The sequence below is a fragment of the Dermochelys coriacea genome, chromosome 1 (genome assembly GCF_009764565.3).
Source record: "Dermochelys coriacea isolate rDerCor1 chromosome 1, rDerCor1.pri.v4, whole genome shotgun sequence".
In the NCBI taxonomy this organism is placed as follows: Eukaryota; Metazoa; Chordata; order Testudines; family Dermochelyidae; genus Dermochelys; species Dermochelys coriacea.
The window spans coordinates 284,129,260-284,149,278 of NC_050068.2; the positions used below are offsets into that span (position 1 = coordinate 284,129,260).

The 20,019-nt window shown below is 39.1% G+C and overlaps 1 protein-coding gene across 10 annotated transcripts in view; it reads left to right on the forward strand.

Moving 5' to 3' along the window:
• CAPS2 (calcyphosine 2) overlaps nucleotides 1–20,019 on the forward strand; it is a 54,173-nt gene that overhangs the window by 10,484 nt on the left and 23,670 nt on the right. For 6 of the 10 annotated variants that reach the window (XM_043493196.1, XM_043493203.1, XM_038399389.2 and 3 more), the window contains exons 7-13: nucleotides 2,731–2,916; nucleotides 7,563–7,685; nucleotides 13,392–13,459; nucleotides 15,993–16,112; nucleotides 18,618–18,692; nucleotides 19,490–19,585; nucleotides 19,695–19,788. In XM_043493196.1, the coding sequence (XP_043349131.1) occupies nucleotides 2,731–2,916; nucleotides 7,563–7,685; nucleotides 13,392–13,459; nucleotides 15,993–16,112; nucleotides 18,618–18,692; nucleotides 19,490–19,585; nucleotides 19,695–19,788 (762 nt within the window). Of the gene's footprint in view, nucleotides 1–2,730; nucleotides 2,917–3,691; nucleotides 3,777–7,562; nucleotides 7,686–13,391; nucleotides 13,460–15,992; nucleotides 16,113–18,617; nucleotides 18,693–19,489; nucleotides 19,586–19,694; nucleotides 19,789–20,019 lie in introns of those variants that run through there. The other 4 variants (XM_038399403.2, XM_043493171.1, XM_043493175.1 and 1 more) reach the window with 4 other exon arrangements.

Below are 20,019 nucleotides of genomic sequence, written 5' to 3' on the forward strand. Positions count from 1 at the left end.
AAAAACAATTAATAGAAAAAGTGAGTCCATAACAGCAGTCATACCATGTGAGGGCCTGATCATGAGAATATCTATGCACATATGCAGTCCTTAAGCAAATAATCCCTTGAAGTCAAATGGGACACTTCCATGAGTAGTGGTTTGCAGGACTGGATCCTTAGAAAGCAGCACTGTGCTGCCAGTGTAGGTTGGAACATTGTTTGGAACAATGTAAAACCTTTTATTACCTCTCAGCAATTGTTGTTAATACAGCAACTCACATTGATTAACTTAAAACATGGTCATTCTCTGTATGAAATGATCACCTATTAGGTCACTTTTTCCCCAATTAGGATACTGCAGACCACATTCTCTCTCCCTTTGTGTGTATGTCTGTGTCTGTCTCTCTCTCTCTCTCTCTCTCTCTCTCTCTGTGTGTGTCTTTCTTGGTTTGTTTACGCTACACTACGTGTTTTTTGCCTGTGTAGTTATGTTAGCAGAGCCTCCTGGTGCAGATACAGCAGGAGCCAACAGAATAAGTTCCGCTGGCATAGCTAAATCACTTCCCTGTTCGACATTAGCTAAGCCTACAGAAGCACTCTTCCTTTGTCATAGTGGCATTTACAACAGGTTTTGCTGTCATAGCTATGTCAGTTAGAGGGTGTGATATTTCCCCCGCCCCCCACTCCAAATCCTGTCCAACATAGCTATACCAACAAAACTTTGTAGTGTGGACTAAGCTTGTATATGTGTGTGTCTTTGTCTTGTACTCTCTAATAACATGCATATGGTCTTAAGTTAGTCAATGTGCGTTGCTGTGTTCTTATTAGCTGAATATTGATATATACTCTTTTGCTAGAAGGCATTTTTCAAATTGATAATCAGTGAACATAAATCTGTTTTACTACTGTAAAGTTGAAATAGCTTTGACTACCTCCCAGTTTCTTCTTTCACTTTATTTTACCTTCCCTCTCCCTCTTTATCCTCTTCATTGTTTCCCAGATACCACAGGGATGGATGTGATATAAGAACCTAAATAGAATAGATCTCCTGCTCATTCTCCCTCTTAGTTTCTATTCCATCTGAATCTACCTTGAGGAGAAAAGATAGTCAAGTGCCACTGATATATTTTAACATATTTTTCTGTGTGGCCATGATTTCTGCATTGCTTGCTTCAGATGCCTGATTGTAGCAATACTTCCACATGAAATAAAAAAAAATCATGCTTCCTCTGTAGGAAACTTCATAGGTGAATCTTCCCTAAGAGACTAGGTGGTAAAATAATTTAAATATAGATTTTTTTTTTCTTTATTTCTTGGTCATTCCCACTCAGTTCTACTGTCACTCCATGGCCTGGTCTACAATGAGATTGACCAAGCTACGTCACTGAGAGCTGTGAAAAATTTCATGCCTTGAGTGCCATAGTTAGGTTGACCTAGTTCCCACTGTAGGTGTGGCTAGGTCAGTGGGAGAATTCTTTCATTGACCTAGCTATCGCATCCCAGAGTTATGGATTTAACTACAGTGACAGAAAAACCTGTTTTGTTGATCTAGGAAGCAGTGCTATAGTGACTGTAGGGTAGGCATGCTCCAAGTCCTGTCTGTAGAACACTCATAAAATCATCAAGTGAGAGGGAAATAATTCCTCACTTTTGCATTTTGTATAGACTTTTCTTGAAAGAGATTCACATCTTCCAATGGAGGCTAGTTTCACAGTGTGAGAAACACTGTTCTAGAACAGGGCTTGGTCTACACTTGAAAGTTATATTGGCATAACTGTGTCAGTCGGGGAGAAAAAAACCACACCCCAAATGATGCAACTTTGCTGACACAATGCTCAGTGTGTTGGACGTATATAGACGGAAGAGTGTTCCGTCGACATGCTAATGTTGTTGTTCAGACAGGTAGTGTTCTCCCACCACCAGAAAAAGCCCTTCTGTCAATGTAGGCTGTGTCTACACTATAGGGCTATGCCAACATGGTACAGTCTCTGTGGTGTAGACATACCCCAGGATTGCTGAACTACTGGTGCAGGGCCCGCACATGGTTCATAAGGTGGCACTGCTGGATCCATTACTGATTGGAAGGTGGTGTTGAAAAATCAGCAGAATCCCATAGGTGTTAGGACCCAGTGAGAGACAGAGGAGAGGAGGAAAAAAAGCATTTTGGTTCCTCCCCCAACCCTGCTCTTACTGCTACTGTTTCTACGCAACCCAGCACAGCGCTTGACTTTAGGAGAAGGGAACTGGGATCTCAAGAAACTAGGTAGCTGGGTTCAACACCTTTTCAACTGATGTTGTCCTTGGAGTTGAGCAATGTATAGGGGAAGGTGTGGGAGCACTACCCCAACAATTAGTCAGTACCACTACAACCTCTGATCTAGATAACTGTTGGCCCCTTCATTCAGCATTCCAAACCAAATATGGGTTTCTGCTGTTGCTCCAGTCTCACAGTCCTTTGCATCTGCAAAGGCTGGCAAGAGACCACCGGTGGATTTTGGTTTCTGGTTATGACCGAGAGTCGCTTCATTCACAGAAAAAAAAATTCTCTAAGCAAAACAAGAAGAGTTTCACGAGAACAACCTAATGTTGTTATACAACAATATTTATGTTCTTCTAAATGTTAAGTGTGGTGTCAAGGAACATCAGTCCTTTAACTGCAAAAATGTACTGGAGGAGTATAATAATCCTGCTGTTGACATTGTGTATCACAGTAGGAGGCTGTTGTTTCTGATTATTCTTTGCTTTTTAGCTTTCTTTGGAGCAAAAGACAATACCAGAAAATCTGCCATCCCCAACAGACAAATACAAACTAAAATACCAGCAGTATGAAGCAGAAATGAAAGAGGGATATAAACAGTATTCTCAGAGAACTGCAGAAAAGAAAAAAAACAATGCCCAGTCTCAGGAATCTTCAAGAAAAACAGCACATAAAAAGGTAACCTCTTTTAAATTTGCAGATGTACTTTGGAACTCATCTTCATTAGTATCTGAGCATCTCTAATGTTGAATAGGCATTAAAATAGAGGAAGTCTATTTGAACTCTTTCCTCTTATGAACACTAGAAGCATAAGTCTCCAGTGGGAGAGCAAGAATATGCCCTGGGAAGGCACTTCTCCCAGCCAGATGAGCAAGATTTGCATGAGCTACAGATGAGATTTCTTGTTTGCACTTTTATTAGAAGGAAAATGCATAATTGGTGACTCCAAAAGAGGAAGGATGATTGTAAAAATGTTACATTAGAATGGTGAAGTGCTTTCAGTCCTTATTGAAATATGTATATAGAGCCATAACTTTGCATAGTTTACAAAGAACAGAAAAAAATATATTACTACTGCCCTATAGAACTTAGATAAATTGAAAATGAAAATTAGCAGAAAAAAGATGTTGTGGGGAAAAGAGGGAAAGGGGTTAAAATAAATAAAGATAATGTGAACTATTTAGGTTGTAAGTCCTTTGGGGGCAGGGATAGCTTATTCCATGTGTGTATGGTGCCCAGTACAAGAGAGTCCCAAATCCTGATTGGGACTTCTTGGTGCTACCACAATACAAATAATAAATAATAATTGTATTATATTACTAATGAATCTTATAAATTCTGCTACTTGTTAAAATAAGACTGGTGATGGTATAAAAGATGAGGAGTGGAGATCAACAACAGAAAAACAAAATAAAAAAAGTTACCTTTCATTTTGTTTTGAAGAAGAGGGAGAGGGTGAAGATGCTCAGAACACCGGAAGAGTTAGCATTCCAGGTATGAGGAGAAGCATGAAAAAGACATGGAGGTGGGAGTAGGAGGTGAGCAAGAGGTGTGAGAAGGGGAATGGTCATTGAAGAGAGAGAAACTGGATGAAGCCTTGATCAAAGATGATGAGTTTGAATACTATGGAAAGAAAGAGGAAGCCAATGAATGGACTAAAAAGCAGTGAAATGACAATGGTGAAGGATAATTTTAGCTGCTGAATATTAATAGAATGGAAAGGAAAAAGTTATGGAGGAGGGAGATTAGTATCCCAGGCAGAGATGGCTACTGTGTATATTGCTTGATTGTCTAAAAAGGACAATTTTAAATTTAACTTTAAATTTGCAAATGTACTTAGCCGTGTTCCAAGTAAAACCTAAGACAAACTATAACTGAAAGAATTGAGACAGGAAAAATTATCCTTTTTTTTTTTTCTAATTGTGTTTATTTTGTTCATGTTATAGCACTTGTTAGTGATAGTGTTTTGTTGATGGTGAGTTTCATTTCCTCTCTCCTGCACAAGCATAACACCACACTGTCCTGCATCTGGCTAAGAGTAACTCACTTGCATGCTCTACTTCTCCAGGCTCTGCAAGAGAGCATTTATGGGAGCAGCACAACTGAAATTGAAACTGAAAGGACACCAGATGGATGTTTTCAAAGAGGAGGGCAGAACAGAATTGGAGCCAAGTGTGTTTGGTGGAGTTGCTTTTGGGCCCACTCAAAAGATATTTCTAAACATGAGACGAGTAAAAAATTCTAATTTTTTTTAAAGTAAAATAAAAAATCAGGCTATACTATTTTTAATACCTTGATTTTATCCTCAAGTGTTTAATTACTTTTTTCTTCAATCTTCACTAAATTGTTAATTGTATTCAGATGTTTAACACAGTGAATATTAACAAGGGAGAAGGATCTCTTGTCAGAATAGGAAAAGAACAGGTTAAAGAAATATTAAATAAGCTAGATATATTCAAGTTGGCAAAGTCTGATGAAATTCACTGTAGAATACTTGAGCTATCAAAGCAATTTCTGAACGATTAATAATTATCTTCAACAATTATGGAGAGCAGCTGAGGTCCCAGAGGACTGGTGATGGACAAACTTAGTACATATTTTCCAAAAGGGGAAAAAGGAGGTTTTAGGGAATTACGATCTTCAACCTAGAAAGATAATGGAACAAATGATTAAACAATCAATTTGTTGAAACCTGAGGGATAACAAGGTGAGAAGTAATAGCCAACATGGATTTGTCAAGAACAAATCGTGTCAAACCACTCTAATTTCCTTCTTTGACAGGGTTACAGGCTTAGTGGAGGGAGGAAGCAGTACATGTGGTATCTTTGGATTTTAGTAAGGCTTTTGACACTCTCTCCCACATAAGTCTCATAAGTAAATCAGGGAAATATGGTCTAGATGAAATTACTATAAGGTGGTTGTATAGCTGATAACTAGTCTTTTAGTACAGTCTATTAGTGATTCATTGTGAAACTGAGAGGGCATATCAAGTCCTCCAGGGATAAGTCCTGAATTTGGTACTAATCACAATTTTAATTAACGACAGATAATGCAGAGTATGTTTATAAAATTTTGTGGATGACATCAAACTGGGAGGGGTTGCAAGTACTTTGGAAGACAGGATTAGAATTCAGAATGATCTCAATATATTGGAGATTTGATCTGAAATCAATCAGATGAAATTCAAGAAAGACAAGTGCAAAGTACTACACTTAAGAAGGAAAAATCAAATGCAAAATGGATAATATTTGGTGCTGCGGTAGTACTGTAGACACCGATCTTGTGGTTGCAGTTGATCACAAATTGAATATGAGCCAATGAGATGCAGTTGCAAAAAAGGCTAATATTCTGCCGTGTATTAATAGGATTATTGTATGTAAGATATGGGAAATAATTGTTCGGCTCTACCGGCCTCTGGCGAGGCCTCAGGTGGAGTACTGTTTCCAGTCCTGGGTGCCACACATTAAGAAAGATGTGGCCAAATTGGAGAGGGTGTAGTGCAAAGCAACAAACATGATAAAAGGTTTAGAAAACCTGACCGGTAGGGAAAGGGCATATTTAGTCTTGAGAAAAGAAGACTGAAGAGGATCTGATAACAACCTTAAGTTAAGGGTTGCTATAGAAGACTATGATCAATTGTTCTCTGTGTCCACTGAAGGTAGGACAAACAGTAATTGTCTTATTCTGCAGCAAGTGAGATTTAGGTTGGATACTAAGAAGATTTTTCTCACTAAAAGGAAAGGTAAACTCTGGAATGGTCTTCCAAGGGAGGTTGTGAAATCCCATCTTTTGGAGGTTTTTAAGGACAGAATGGACAAACACCTCTCAGGGATGGTAGGTATACTTGATCCTACCTCAGCACAGTGGGATGGACTGTATGACCTCTCTGAATCCCTTCCAGCCCTACATTTCTATGATTCAGTGAAATACAATATGTAAAATAGCTGGTGAGTCAGTATTACTCAGAAAAGGATTTAAGGGTTATAGTGGATCATAAACTGAATGAGTCAATGTAATACCATGGCAAAAACGGCAAATGTTGTGGGATATATTAACAAGAGGGTCTTATATAAGATATGGAAGATAATTGTTCCTTTCTACTCTGCACTGGTAAAGCCTCAGACGGATACTGTGTCCAGTTTTGGGCACCACATGTCAAGAAAGATGTGAACAAACTGGAGAGAGTCCAGAAGAGAGAACAAAACTGATAAGAGGTTTGGAAAACATAATATATGAGGAAAGGTTGAAAGAATTGGACGTTTTTAGTCCAAAGAAGAGAAGGCTGAGGAGGAGCATGATAACGGTTCTCAAATATGTAAAGAGGACAGTGATCAATTGTTCTCCACGTCCAACAAGGGTGGGACAAGAAGTAATTGGCTTAGTTTGTAGTAAGTGAGATTCAGGTTAGGTATTAGAAAAAACCTTTCTAACTGTAAGGATAATTGAGCACTAGATTAGGTTGTGGAATCCGCATTGTTGGAGGTTTTAAGAACAAGTTAGTCAACACCTGTCAGGGATGGTCTAAGCATACTTGGTCCTGTCTCAGTGCAGGGGGACGGACTAGATGACCTCTTAAGGTCCCTCCCAACCTTACATTTCTATTATTCTTTTTATAGAATTTATAAAACACTCAATTAGCTTTTTTTTATTCAGTCCCTGAGAACATAAATAATTGTTTTATGAGAACGTGATCTTTGCATTCAGCATAATTAATTAAAAAAACAAACAACAAACCCCGCTTCCAGTGAATTTTTCTGAAAAAAGTCTATTTCTTCCCCTTCATTTCTAAATATATTACATTTACCCTGTCCATCCATCTCCTCTTAAGAGCACTGTTAACTTCCGTAAAACTGCAGGAGGTGTCTGTTACAAGAGAAATCTAAACCAGCAGTTCTCAAACTGTGGGTCAGCACCCCAAGTGGGTCATGACATCATTTTAATGGGGTTGTCAGGGCTGGTGTTAGACTTGCTGGGGCTGAAGCCAAAGCCTGAGCCCCCACTGCCCAGGGCTGAAGCCAAAGCCTGAGGGCTTCAGTGCTGGGTAGTGAGGCTCAGGTTACAGGCCCCCCACCTGGGGCTTAAGCCCTTGGGCTTTGGCTTTGGTCCCCCTGCCTGGGTAGTGGGACTTGGGCTTTGGCAGAGCGTGGCTGGGCTCAGGCTTCGGTCCCCCCTCCTGGGGTCACGTAGTAACTTTTGTTGTCAGAAGGAGATTGTGGTGCAATGAAGTTTGAGAACCCCTGGTCTAAACCAAAGAAAAATATTTTTGTTTGCTACAACTGGTTGTCCATGATGATGTAAGTAAAATTCAGTGTATTTCTTTGTAGGATCCACAGCCTGAAGACAGGACTGATCATGATCTTACGGCTCTTGATGAGAGAGCCCTCTTGCAGCAATGCTATACAAGCAAGCCCTACACAATGCAGCACAGCATAAGGAAGTTAGAACCTGTAAGTTTCCTGGATGGTATTAAATTGTTATATAAATATCCCTATATATCAGTTCTTGTAGGTATAAATTTTGATATGCTGTGGAAATACAGAATGGGGTTTTCAAAAGCAGTCAGTGCCCAACTTCTTCCATTGAAGTAAAAAGAAATTTAACCATTGTTTTCAATGGGAACAGAGTTAGGCTAAGTGCTGAGCACTTTTGAAAATCTCACTGATAGCAGTTTGTATATATGTGTATTTTTACATAACATATTTATATTGATTAAATCATACATGTTCTAGCATTGACAAGAAATTAACTGCGTGACCTAATAGATCTCTCCTATTTCTTCTGTGATGTTTTGTCAGAACTGTACAGAAAAAGCACAAGAACTCTAAACACTGAGTTTAGGATTATTTTATAATGAAATTGAACTTTGGTGAGATCTGGTTTTGCGTGCTTTACTACTGAACATGAATGGTGGTTTTTTTTCATATTTGCTTTTTTAGGGACACAACTGTCTATTGAAATGGGTTAGTATAGTGACATTCTCACACAATATGTTAAGCCATTCAAATTTTTGTGAGACTATAAATGCAAGTAGAATAAATGGAAAGTATTAGTTGCCCATCTGTTTGAATTGAAGTTTGCATTATCATAAACACTTAAATTATTGTAATTTCCATTGAAATGAATGTAGATGGGGCACTACTGATAGCAGTAGTTCCTTGCATGATAAGAAAACTCTCATATTCATTACTATCATTAGATACTTTATCTGTTTGCTTCTTTAATTAAAAAAACAAAACAACAACCCTTAATATTAAGGGCTCAGTACTGCAGGGATGAGGATTGTGCAAGGGCAGTTCAGAGCCACCATTTTAAAATTGCTGAATGTCACCTTTTGTTAGTCACAGTCAGCTAAGGTGCAGAAAATGGAAAGGAGTGGGTGCTGCTGGCTGACTGGGCTGTCAAGAACACTGTAACCAACATACTTTGAGTCATTAAGTAGCTGTTTGAAAGATGTCAAGGGAACCTTTAGAAGCATTTCTGTCGGTGTTCGGCACTCATACCTATGCCCTCTCTCTTTCTAAGTGTCTCTTAAGCACAACTCCTGGTTGACAGTAGGAGTAATTGTTAGCGACTACATGTGCCATTTACATTCACTGGATTGCATTTAAGCACATATGCATTGGCCATGCTCAGTACCCACCCATTCCCTTACCAAGACTATGTAATTTCTCCACAGTATGAAAGGCTCTGCACAGTTGCTGAGCAAATGCTGAATGTTAAGAGGTAGTGCTTTGGCTCTCAGCACTACTTTCAGCAATGCTCAGCAGCCTCCTGGACTTGCCTTTTTGCTGGACTACACCAATAAAACAAAACAAAAAGACTTGATTTATGGATCATCTGATGTATTGAACTCACTGTATTGTGATTAAGGACTGTAGCACATTAGAATATTCTTTCAGAGGGTCTTGAAATAGTTGTTGAACTTGGATATCTCGTATACAAAAGTACATAGGCACAACGAGTGAAAGCTGCCAAGGCATCCTTAACTTAGAATTTCAATTTTGAGTTGATTTATGTCATATCCTTAGTGCTTTGAGAGAGATTTAATATGTTATATATATAATTTGAGTTGTCATCCATATGTTTTTTCTTTTCTGAAAATATCAGCCCTATTGTCAGTTGTGCATAGTTACTTTTAAAAAGCCTTAAAGATGGTCTTAAATATAATATATGTTAAGATTTCCTTTTAGTGTAACTATTATTAATACTACTTTTAAAGTGTAGTTTTTCTGTAATTTCCTTCTGTTCATTGTTTTGCAGTATCAAAAATAGTTTAGAGGTAAGCCGTTATATTTTGTATTTGTATTGAAGAGTATTTTGAGGCGATAGCAACCATGATGCAGACTTCTTTGATTGAAGGTTTGCATCCACAACTGGTCAGTTCAGTCTGTAGTCTAGGAGTACTCTTGGATTCCTTGCTGATGCTGAGCTCTCACATCACAATGGCTGTGAGATTCTGTCCCATCCTGGCAGGTGAAGGCCTGGCCTCAGTTGTATTGCATCCATTACCTCTCGGCTGGGCTACAGCAATGCAATATGCCTGGGCATGAAACCGTCAACACTTGGGAAATGCCAACAAGTACAAAACATTGCATCATGTCTCCTCAGCAACACAGGCAACTTTGAGCACATTGCACCTGCCCTATGCTTTCTACACTGACTTCCCATAGAATTTTGAATCAAGGACAAAGTCTTGGTCCTTATCTTCAAAGCTCTCCATGGCCGGGGCCCAGGAAACCTAAAAGACTGTTTAAAGCTCCTGGATGAAAACAACTTTGCTCCTCTGACACAGTGGAACTCTCAACAGTAGGAGTAAAGCTCATCTGTGTGGGAATCAGGACCTTCTCTGGGGGTTGTCACAGACTCTGGAAATAACTCCCCCAGTAACTAAGGACTATCACAAACCTCACCAGCTTCCACTCCAAGTGCAATGTGCGTTTCTTTGACCTTGCCTTCTCTAACATAAACACAGGTAGCAACAGGTATGTCTAAGAAAACAATAATATCCTACAAAATCAGGGCACACCATTCCACACTCTTCTTCCTCTGGGAAGTGAACGAGAGAGCAAACAATACATAACAGATGTATGGTCACCTGGCTTAACACACTGCTGGAAGGCACTTAGATACTATGGTCACAAGTGCAGTATGAAGGCTTGTATATATTTACTATGCAGAATATCTAAATGATCTATAAGAAGGAGTGAAATGAGAATTCTCCTGTTTTAGGAAGACCATGGTGACATCCTGGAGCAAATCACACAAACTGTACCAACTATTGTTAGAATTTTGCAGAACAAGCTGTATTCCTTTTAAATAAAAAGGCTATTTTGTTCACAGTAGAGTTCTTTCTTTTGTCCTATGTCCTCTATTGAAATCAAATACTTTGTCTCAATAGCTTTGTAACAACCCTACCATGAATTTTTCTAACAGCTGAATGAAGGATGCACTAAAAAAAAAAGTCTTCTGGCATTGAATTGAAATTCAGATGTTGAAGTTTCACTCTCTAAAATGGGATTCTCTCTTCTCAACATGCACACTGCTTGAGTCTTAGTGTGGAAATCTATGGGCATTTAGGAAATACTCCATAGACTACAGCTTACAGTGATTATCACTTTGTCCTCTAGTATATAATTACTTTTAACCTATCCCTTGGATCAAGTAATGGGAAAGGATGTATATGTTCAATAACTTAATATAATGCACTGATGATTGTGACTGCATCACGGATAAAAACCAAACATTTGTAATTCAGAAAGGAAAAAAGCCTGCTCAGAATTAACAGTTTGTGATGAATTTGAGTTAGTTATTTTGGCAAGCGGTAATTCATACTTACTGGATAGTGTTGGCATCCTTTCGTTTGCAAGAGATAGTGGGAATTGCAGTCTATGATGTAGATGGTTTGCAATGTCTCAGGTGACTGAATAATCCAATCTGAGATTTGCACGATCTTTGCCAGTTATTGGAAATATATGTATCTTGGTTGGGAGCTGCTTGCTTCCTACGAGCTCTTTTATCTTCCAGCTGTAGGAGCCAGCTTCTGTCATGGACTTCGATGCTCTGGTGGAGATGATGGCGCCTCTTGTTACGATCACTTGCCAGGATTTCCCATTGGTCAGAATCAATTCCAAATTCCTTCATATCTCACTTGCATGTGTCTTTATAGTGAAGCTTGGGAAATCCTGCTGTTGTTTCCTCTGATACCCAAGGACATGCTATACGGGGAGCTATCTGTCCATCTTCCAACCTACTCAGATGGACCAGCCAGCGCAGTCGTCTTTGCTTGAGCAGGGCTGTCACACTTGTTAAATTTGCCCTTTGAATAACCTCTGCGTTGGTGACTGTATTTTGCCATTTGGTATTGAGTATGCGGTGTAAACAATGTAGGTGGAAACTGTTTAATCTTTTCTCCTGATGAGCATATGTTGTCCGTGTTTCCCCACCATACATGAGAGTGCTGAGTACGCAAGCTTGGTACACTAGCATTTTGGTCTTGATGGTAAGCTTTGAGTTGTTCCATGCTCTTTTAGTTAGTCTGCTAAATGTGGTGGTAGCCTTTCCAATGCAAACATTTAGTTCTTCATCTAGTGAGAAGTTGGTGAGAACATTTAGTTCTTCATCCAGTGAGAAGTTGGTGTTAGGACAGAGGGTTCCACAAGATCCTTCAATTACCGTAGGTTTTACAGTAAAACCTACATAGCTGAACTTTTGGACTACTTCTAGCTGGTTTGCATTTAAGGTAATTGAAGGATCTTGTGGAACCCTCTGTCCTAACACAATCGTTATATTGATGCTGATGGTCAGAGCAAATGCCTGACAAGCAATTGAAAGGCGGTTCATGAGTTCTTGTAGTAGATTTCTATTATGGGCTATGAGAGCAGCATCATCAGCCAATAGAAGTTCCCTGGTTAGCACCTTTTTAACTTTGGTCTTTGACTTAAGTCGGGAGAGGTTGAAGAGTTTCCGATCTGATGTTGTGTGGAGATACACTCCATCTTTCATGTCCTTAAACGCACAATTCAAGAAGATTCGAAAGAGTGTAGGAGTAAGAACACATCCTTGCTTCACTCTCTGCTTTACATCTCAAAGCTGTCCAAAGTGGACTTGCCAAACTGTTGTGGAATGAATGTATAAGACTTAACAGGGTTGATGGGCATCCTATCTTTTCTAGTAATGCAAATAGACCGGCTCTGTTGACTGTGTCAAATGCTTTGATTAGGTCCACAAAGGTGATGTACAATGCTCTCTATGCAGAGAGCAAAACTGACTTACTAGGAGACTTGTGAATTATACCCTTTACAACTTAACCCTATAACAACTTTGGTAAAGTTAGTGATTATCCTTTAAAGTTATCTGGTGTTTGATTGGCAACCAGTTTTTCATCCTCTTCAACTATAGTAGGACTTGGTCTATATAGAATTTGGTTTGCCCAGGTAAAAATGCCTACCCGGGAAAGCTGCTCTCAGGCACAGATTGTCTCTGTATTTAGCACATTAGTGAAATAGAGTTGCACTAAGATAGAGGGAGCGACAGCAAAGACGGAGGTAGATAACTAATCACAGGTATACAGATTGGGTTGGGAACTTGCATTAAAAAACACTGAACAGTGTCTTAGTTTGTTTTATTGGGAAGACAACGTAAATAAGGGAAAACCTAAATTCAGTAGAGAAGTTCAGAAATCTGATATATTTTAAATGATAGGGTTTTGCCAGAGAGTAAAACCCACTGCCAGCAAGGAAGAATAGTTGGGATAATCTCTCCAATGAATAGGGTGAATCCTGTAAGACTCTTCCAGTTGTCATATATCCGAGAAGGAGAATATTCCAGCACATAGCTGACATGCTTTCAAATAAATAATTGAGTGAACAATCCATAAAAGAATCTTTCACAACACAAAATCAAATTGGTAGAGGTAAATCTTCATTGCTTCAAATCATAATTTGTATCTGCACTGATTCCTGTGATACATTGGATGGGGAGGGAAGTTTCTCTTATGCTTTGTCCCACTTAAATAATACACTGAAAGTAATGTGGGAGCAAATATAAAGAAATCTGGCCCTCCGCATAAATGTTAGAGAAAAAATCTGAAAATCATCTTATTTTCTGAAGTGTTTGTTGCATCTCATAGGCTCTTAATGGATTTTTCATTTCAGGAGGATGTAGCTGCAGAGAGGAGAAAGCAAACTGTAGTAGAGCAAGTGATGGTGGATCAGTTATCTAGGTAAGAGAATATACAAAGTATAATTAACACTGTAGAAGAATCAACTCTCTGAAAGTGTGCCCTACCTTGTGAAGGAAGTATTGTTTTGTTTTATTTTTTTTAAATTTGTGAACATTCTTTAAATTCTTTGATATTTTTGTAAAACTTGTGATGAAAATTATCAGCCTTCTAATTTTAAATGCCCGTCAGTATGATGTAAGTATCTCTCAGAAGAATTAAAATTTGTTAACACTTGCACCCTAATTTTAAGTAAAAAAAAAACAAAAAACAAAAAAACAAAAACAAAAACAAAACAAGGAGTCCTTATGGCACCTTAGAGACTAACCGATTTATTTGGGCATAAGCTTTTGTGGGCTAGAACCCATTTCATTGGATGCATGGAGTGAAATACAGGAGCAGGTATAAATACATGAAAGGTTGGAGGGTAGCTTTACCAAATGTGAGGTCAGTCTAACAAGTTAAATCAATTAACAGCAGGATACCAAGGGAGGAAAAATAACGTTTGAAGTGGTAAGAGTGTGGCCCATTACAGACAATTGACAAGAAGGTGTGACCGGTTTCAGAGTAGCAGCCGTGTTAGTCTGTATCCACAAAAAGAATGAATGAATTAATCAGCACAACACTCCTTTGAAGTAAGACAATATTGTTCCAGTTTTACAGAGTTGGCTCTGAGAGATTGAGTTGGCCAATGTCACACAACTAGGCAGTTAACACCCATGAGTTGGTAGGTCTTTGGAGCACTTTCGACAGCATTTTAGTGCCTTGAAGGAGGAAGGGTCTTGTGCTTTTGTTTGGTGACCCTCACCCAGCAGTATAAGTAACTGCACTGACTGTCTCTAGAAAGAACCAGAGGAAAGTGATAGAGCCTTTGCAAGGGGACAGAGGGAATGAAAATAACTTTGTGCTGCTTCAGATTGCAAAATACATTCTAATTTTTTTCTTATTTAAAAGTATATGTGATGAAATACAATAAGATGTGTACTAATGGACCATTCTTGCATTTCTTTGTGCTTGAAGTAACTGATTATCAGGCTTATTTTCCTTAATATACCTTAGGTAAGCACAAATAATGCCAGCCTGTGAAGTATGATTATATTACTCTAGCATTTACAAGAGTAAGAACAAAAGTGATCTACAAATTTATAAAAAGAAAAGGATACTTATGGCATCTTAGAGACTAACAAATTTATTTGAGCATAAGCTTTCATGAGCTACAGCTCACTTCATCGGGTGCATTCAGTGGAAAATACAGTGGGGAGATTTATATACACAGAGAATATGAAAAAATGGGTGTTATCATACACACTGTAAGGAGAGTGATCGGGTAAGGTGAGCTATTACCAGCATGAGAGCGGGGAGGGGGGCGGGAAACCTTTTGTAGTGATGATCAAGATGGGTCATTTCCAGCAGTTGACGAGAATGTCTGAGGAACGGGGGGGGGCGGGGGAGGGAATAGTTTTACTTTGTGTAATGACTCATCCATTCCCAGTCTCTATTCAAGCCTAAGTTAATTGTATCCAGTTTGCAAATTAATTCCAATTCAGCAGTCTCTCATTGGAGTCTGTTTTTGAAGTTTTTTTTGTTGAAGAATTGCCACTTTTAGGTCTGTAATCGAGTGACCAGAGAGATTGAAGTGTTCTCCAACTGGTTTTTGAATATTATAATTCTTGACGTCTGATTTGTGTCCATTTATTTATTTGTGTCGTCCCCCCCCACTCTCCTGCTGGTAATAGCTCACCTTACCTGATCACTCTCCTTACAGTGTGTATGATAACACCCATTGTTTCATATTGTCTGTGTATATAAATCTCCCCACGGTATTTTCCACAGAATGCATCCAATGAAGTGAGCTGTAGCTCACAAAAGCTTATGCTCAAATAAATTTGTTAGTCTCTAAGGTGCCACAAGTCCTCCTTTTCTTTTTGCGAATACAGACCAACACGGCTGCTACTCTGAAACCTACACATTTATATTTACCACAGAGCAATGGTTCTCAAACTTATGTGATTGTGCCCCATGTCTTTGTGTCTATAGTAGTTTACAGCCCCCTCCCCCACCCAAACACATACACCGACAAAAAATAATCAACATGCAACTCTCACTAAACATTTAAAACAGTAAGGTATTTAGTCAAACAGAGCCAGTGATCCATTGTAATAAGAGCAAAAGCAAAACTGTGATTGTGGTCGATGCTTATAATTAAATGTGCACACCGTGTTGTAGCAAACCGATTAATGTACAGATGGCAATGACTTTGTATAATACTATGCAAATTTAACAGAAATCTGTCAAAATGCACAGAACCATCTAGAGTCAAATGCACAGCACCACCTGAGGACCTGATATGTCTGGAGGAATCAGCTTTGCTAACTATTAATTGCTGTGGGTAAAATGTGCTCAGTAGCTTCCCCACCCTCCTAAAGCTTCTCATGCCCCCCAGAATACATTCTGCATACACACACCTGGGAGAGGTGCCCCTGAGTTTGAGAACCTCTGCCATAGAGTAATGTTGTTTTGTTTTTTTTTCGGTGAGGGCTGTAATAAGTGACCCAGAGCAAAGTACAAATATCAGTACTTACCAGAGAGATTGGACCTTTCCAGATCTTGGAACAGCACCGTTGCGCTTTAGAAAAAGAACGTTACATGAAACAAAGTAAGGGTTTTTTTGTTTTTTTTTGTGGTGGTGGTTTGGGATTTTTTGAGCTACAGGCTTATAGCCCTAATTTCAAGCCGTTGTAACTTTAACAAAACCTATTCCTTTCAGGCTGAAACTTTTCGTGCTTGGTCTTGTTTTCTTTCTCTTTTTTATTTCTTTTTCTTTTGCAGAATGTAGTAAAGTTTGTTCCATCCAGTTTTAGAGGTGCAAAAACAAGATCAGTGAGTTCTTTGAGTACTGCCTGTATGATCTTCATTATGGGCACTTTGTGTGCCTGGGATAAAACAGGTTGGAACTTTCTAGATAGCAGTGTCTGTGTTTCACATACATCTTGCATGTGTCCTTATGCTCCAAAGGGTGCACAGCTCCAACTTTTCATTTACTTCTGACTGCTGTAGGAAGTGAGCAGGAGCTCAATGCTAGCCCCATCAGCCCCACTTCATGAAAAAGTTGGGATTTTTACTTATATATGTAGTCTTGGAGGTATGATATTTAGTATTAGTTATTGCTACACTTTGCCAGTTTTTTTTTCTTTTTGGGTCTCTTTAGTTGTTTTTGGTTTTAGGCCTCCATTAAGCCTTCCTCATGCCATTTTATGTATTTTATCCATTACTATGGCTGAATCTAACAGCTTCAAGCCATGCCTTCCTGCAGTGGCACTATGGCTGTCTTAGATAAATGTGCTTTTTCTGCCTCAGGGAACGTTGTTTTCCTGATGATTCTTTGAGTGTAATGATTTACCAAAAGCACATGTAGAATGTGGAAGAACCATTTTAAACTTATGTGGGTATTGTCCCACAGTACAGATCTTCTAGAGCAGAGTTTCCAAAGCTTTTAAAAGCTTGTCAGCTGCCCTCTTGTCCTCCCAGGCAACTGTGCAGGCTTTTAAGAATCCATTGCACCTCTTAACTTACACATCTTTGTGTGTCCCCTCTCCCCTACACCCAACACACTTCAGCACTTCAGGAAATGCTGATGTACATCTTAATGTAATAGTTTCTCTCTATTCTTACATGTTTTGATGACCAGTGAAATAGTTGACATTTAAAATATTGTCACTACTATCTGAGTTAACACCAATTGAAATGGATGGGGCAGTCCACATTGCAGAGCTATTGTTTTTGCCTCTCTGCAAATGTAAGGCAGATATCTCTGCATCAGTTGCATTCAGGTACTCAATATAATTAAATTATAAGAGACTTACTTTCTTTTGAAAAAATGAAAGCTGTGATTTGGGGAGCAATTTTAAAGTTTTGCTCCAGTCCCCCTCGGAAAGTCTCTGTGCTCCCCACGGGGTATGCCTCTACTTTAGTAAAATTGATCTAGAGAAATGGAAACTGATGTTGACTGGACATTCTGCTACTGTGGTGATGAGAACCAAATAAGTTCCTAACTATATAGAGAGGTTCTGGAGTTGTTCTAAGTCAGGAATCAGCAGCCAAATGATTTCCATGCTGAAGAGTAGTTCAATAGTAAGGACTGATTAAGTCACTCTTTCTGATTCAGAGGCTGAGTGTTAAGCCATTCCCCAGGGGCTCTTCAATCTTACACTTGCATATCCTGAAATCCAGCATTGTAAATCCACATTCAGCTCCACTATTGAATGCCACTTCAGTGTTGAGATAAAGTAGAAGGTTTGTTAAGTTCTTAAGGGACTATTTTTCTGAGTATTGCTTTTCCAGCATTGGTTTTCCTCGAGAGAGCCAAGGAAAATGAATATAAAGAGTCAACAGATTTGTAACTCTTCTTAGCACATCTAAATAACCGTGATGGGATGTCTACCCACGTAGGTCTGACTGGGGTTAAGGTGGCCAGTTAACTGCCCAGGCTGCACCTTGAGGAGGAGCCAGGGTGCAGAGAATTAAGTAACTGCAAGCAGGCCCACTTGTGCAGGAACAGGTGGGCCTGTAAAGCCAGGTAGGGGGGGCTACAGATGACAGCTGCTGAGAAAGGGCAGTCACTCCATGGGAAGAGGGAGGAATGCTTGGGAGCTGCTGGGAAAGGCTTCAGGAAGACAGGCAGCAGTCACTTTCTGGGAAGGAGGAGGAAGCTTTTGAGCTGGTACACCCAGAGAAAGAAGGGGAACCAGGGTGTAGTAAGCAGTCCAGGAGCAGTGAGGCCAGAGAGAGGGAGCCAGAACTGCTGAGCTGACTGTCCCCAGATTGAAACCCGGAGAAGAGGGCAGACAGTGTGCAAATTGTGGACTGTGGTGTTGTCCTCCAGAGCTAATCACCAGAGTGACCAGGAGGAGGTGCCAGAACTGCAGTGAGTGAAGCACCCCGTGACAATAACATTGATCCCAAAGATATCCGAACTTGCTCTCCCTGCATTCCAGCTCTTTCATCTGCTTTGACTCAACTGGGAAGGGTAACCTGGATCAACTCATAACTAGGTTACAACAATCCAGGTTTATTGTTAGTTCTAGAAATGATTGATATTTAATGCAAAATTTTACATTTTTGGAATATATTTGTTGATAAATGTCTTGAATTCTTATAACAGAATAAGGACCAGATCAGCATTAACTGAAAATGTGCTTTCTAATAAGTTACGCTTTGATGGCAGAATTCTATCAAGGTAATCATAAATGTAATAGAACTCCTTTTTAAATCTGTGAGTAATGAATTATTTTCTTTTGCATATTGGAATAATTGCAATACATTACACATCTGTTTAGAAGTATGTGCTTATAATATGAACATTAGAGCCCTGCATGGGTCTAGTGTAGAGACTTGCAGTGAGACTGGGATCTCGCAGGTCCCAGAGGACCCGCTGCCATAATAGCAGCAGTGGGTGGGAGCGAGATTAAAAATAGTCCCATGCAGGGTTCTATTGTACATTACATAGATATGTGTAATTTTAATTTTCTTAAGGGGCTGCTATATGCTGACATAGTTTAGAACAGTCTTGAGGCTTATTTGACCCAAGAATCAGGGTTATATAAAGGTCCTTTCAGATGTCTTTTACTGCAGCCAGTGCTTTCTGGATGCAGCTGAGCATTCAGCCATTTGCTTCAGAGATCATGATGAACATAGCTGGTCCTAATATATGTAATCTGTCGGTTGAGTTGTGAAAATGCTTTCTGCATGTGCTGCACACCTGATTATGGAAGGCATTTTAAACAAATAGGCTAAAATTAAATTTAGATACGTGGCTGGAACCACACGCTAGATTGAACAATATTTCAAATTAAGCTAAAGCAATCAAAACCAGTAATAATCTTAAAATGATTATAATAATATTGCAGGGCATTTGCTATTGGACTGCTACTGAGGATGTATATTTCAAAATAGTGATATAGTCATCCCATTTCAGTTTGAAATAGATTACATTAAACACAAAACTCTAATGCTGCTTTTCAATTACCATTGTAGGAACGGGCGTGATGCTTGCAGAGAGCTGATTGGATTCTTTTTTATGTATGACAGATCTCTTACTGTATATGAGTATCGACAATTTGGAAAAAATAGGTAGGTTAAATAACTGTTAAAAATTCTCAAGAAAAAATTCTCCAGAATATATCCAGAAGAATTTACTTTCAAGTTTAATTATTTAAACTTATTTTAAATAATCTCACAGAACAAATGCCCTACCTTTCATTCAGAAAGGAGTTTATAGTCATCAGCATGGACAAAGAAAAGGACAACAATATGATCTTAGTGACTTTTATGTTGTAAGTATTTTTCTATTGAAAATATATCCACTCTGCTGCTGATTTGGAAATGCCACTTGAGTTGTTTGAATTCTGGCCTGAAGCAAAGACTCTAATCTAGCATTCAAGGGATTGATCCAAAGTATGCTGCAGTCAATTGAAGTCTTTCGGCTTGCTATGGTTGAGGCCCTAAGTCTTAAGGAGTCTGCACTAGAGGTGGTTGGGAATTTTCGACTAACTCATTTTTCGTTG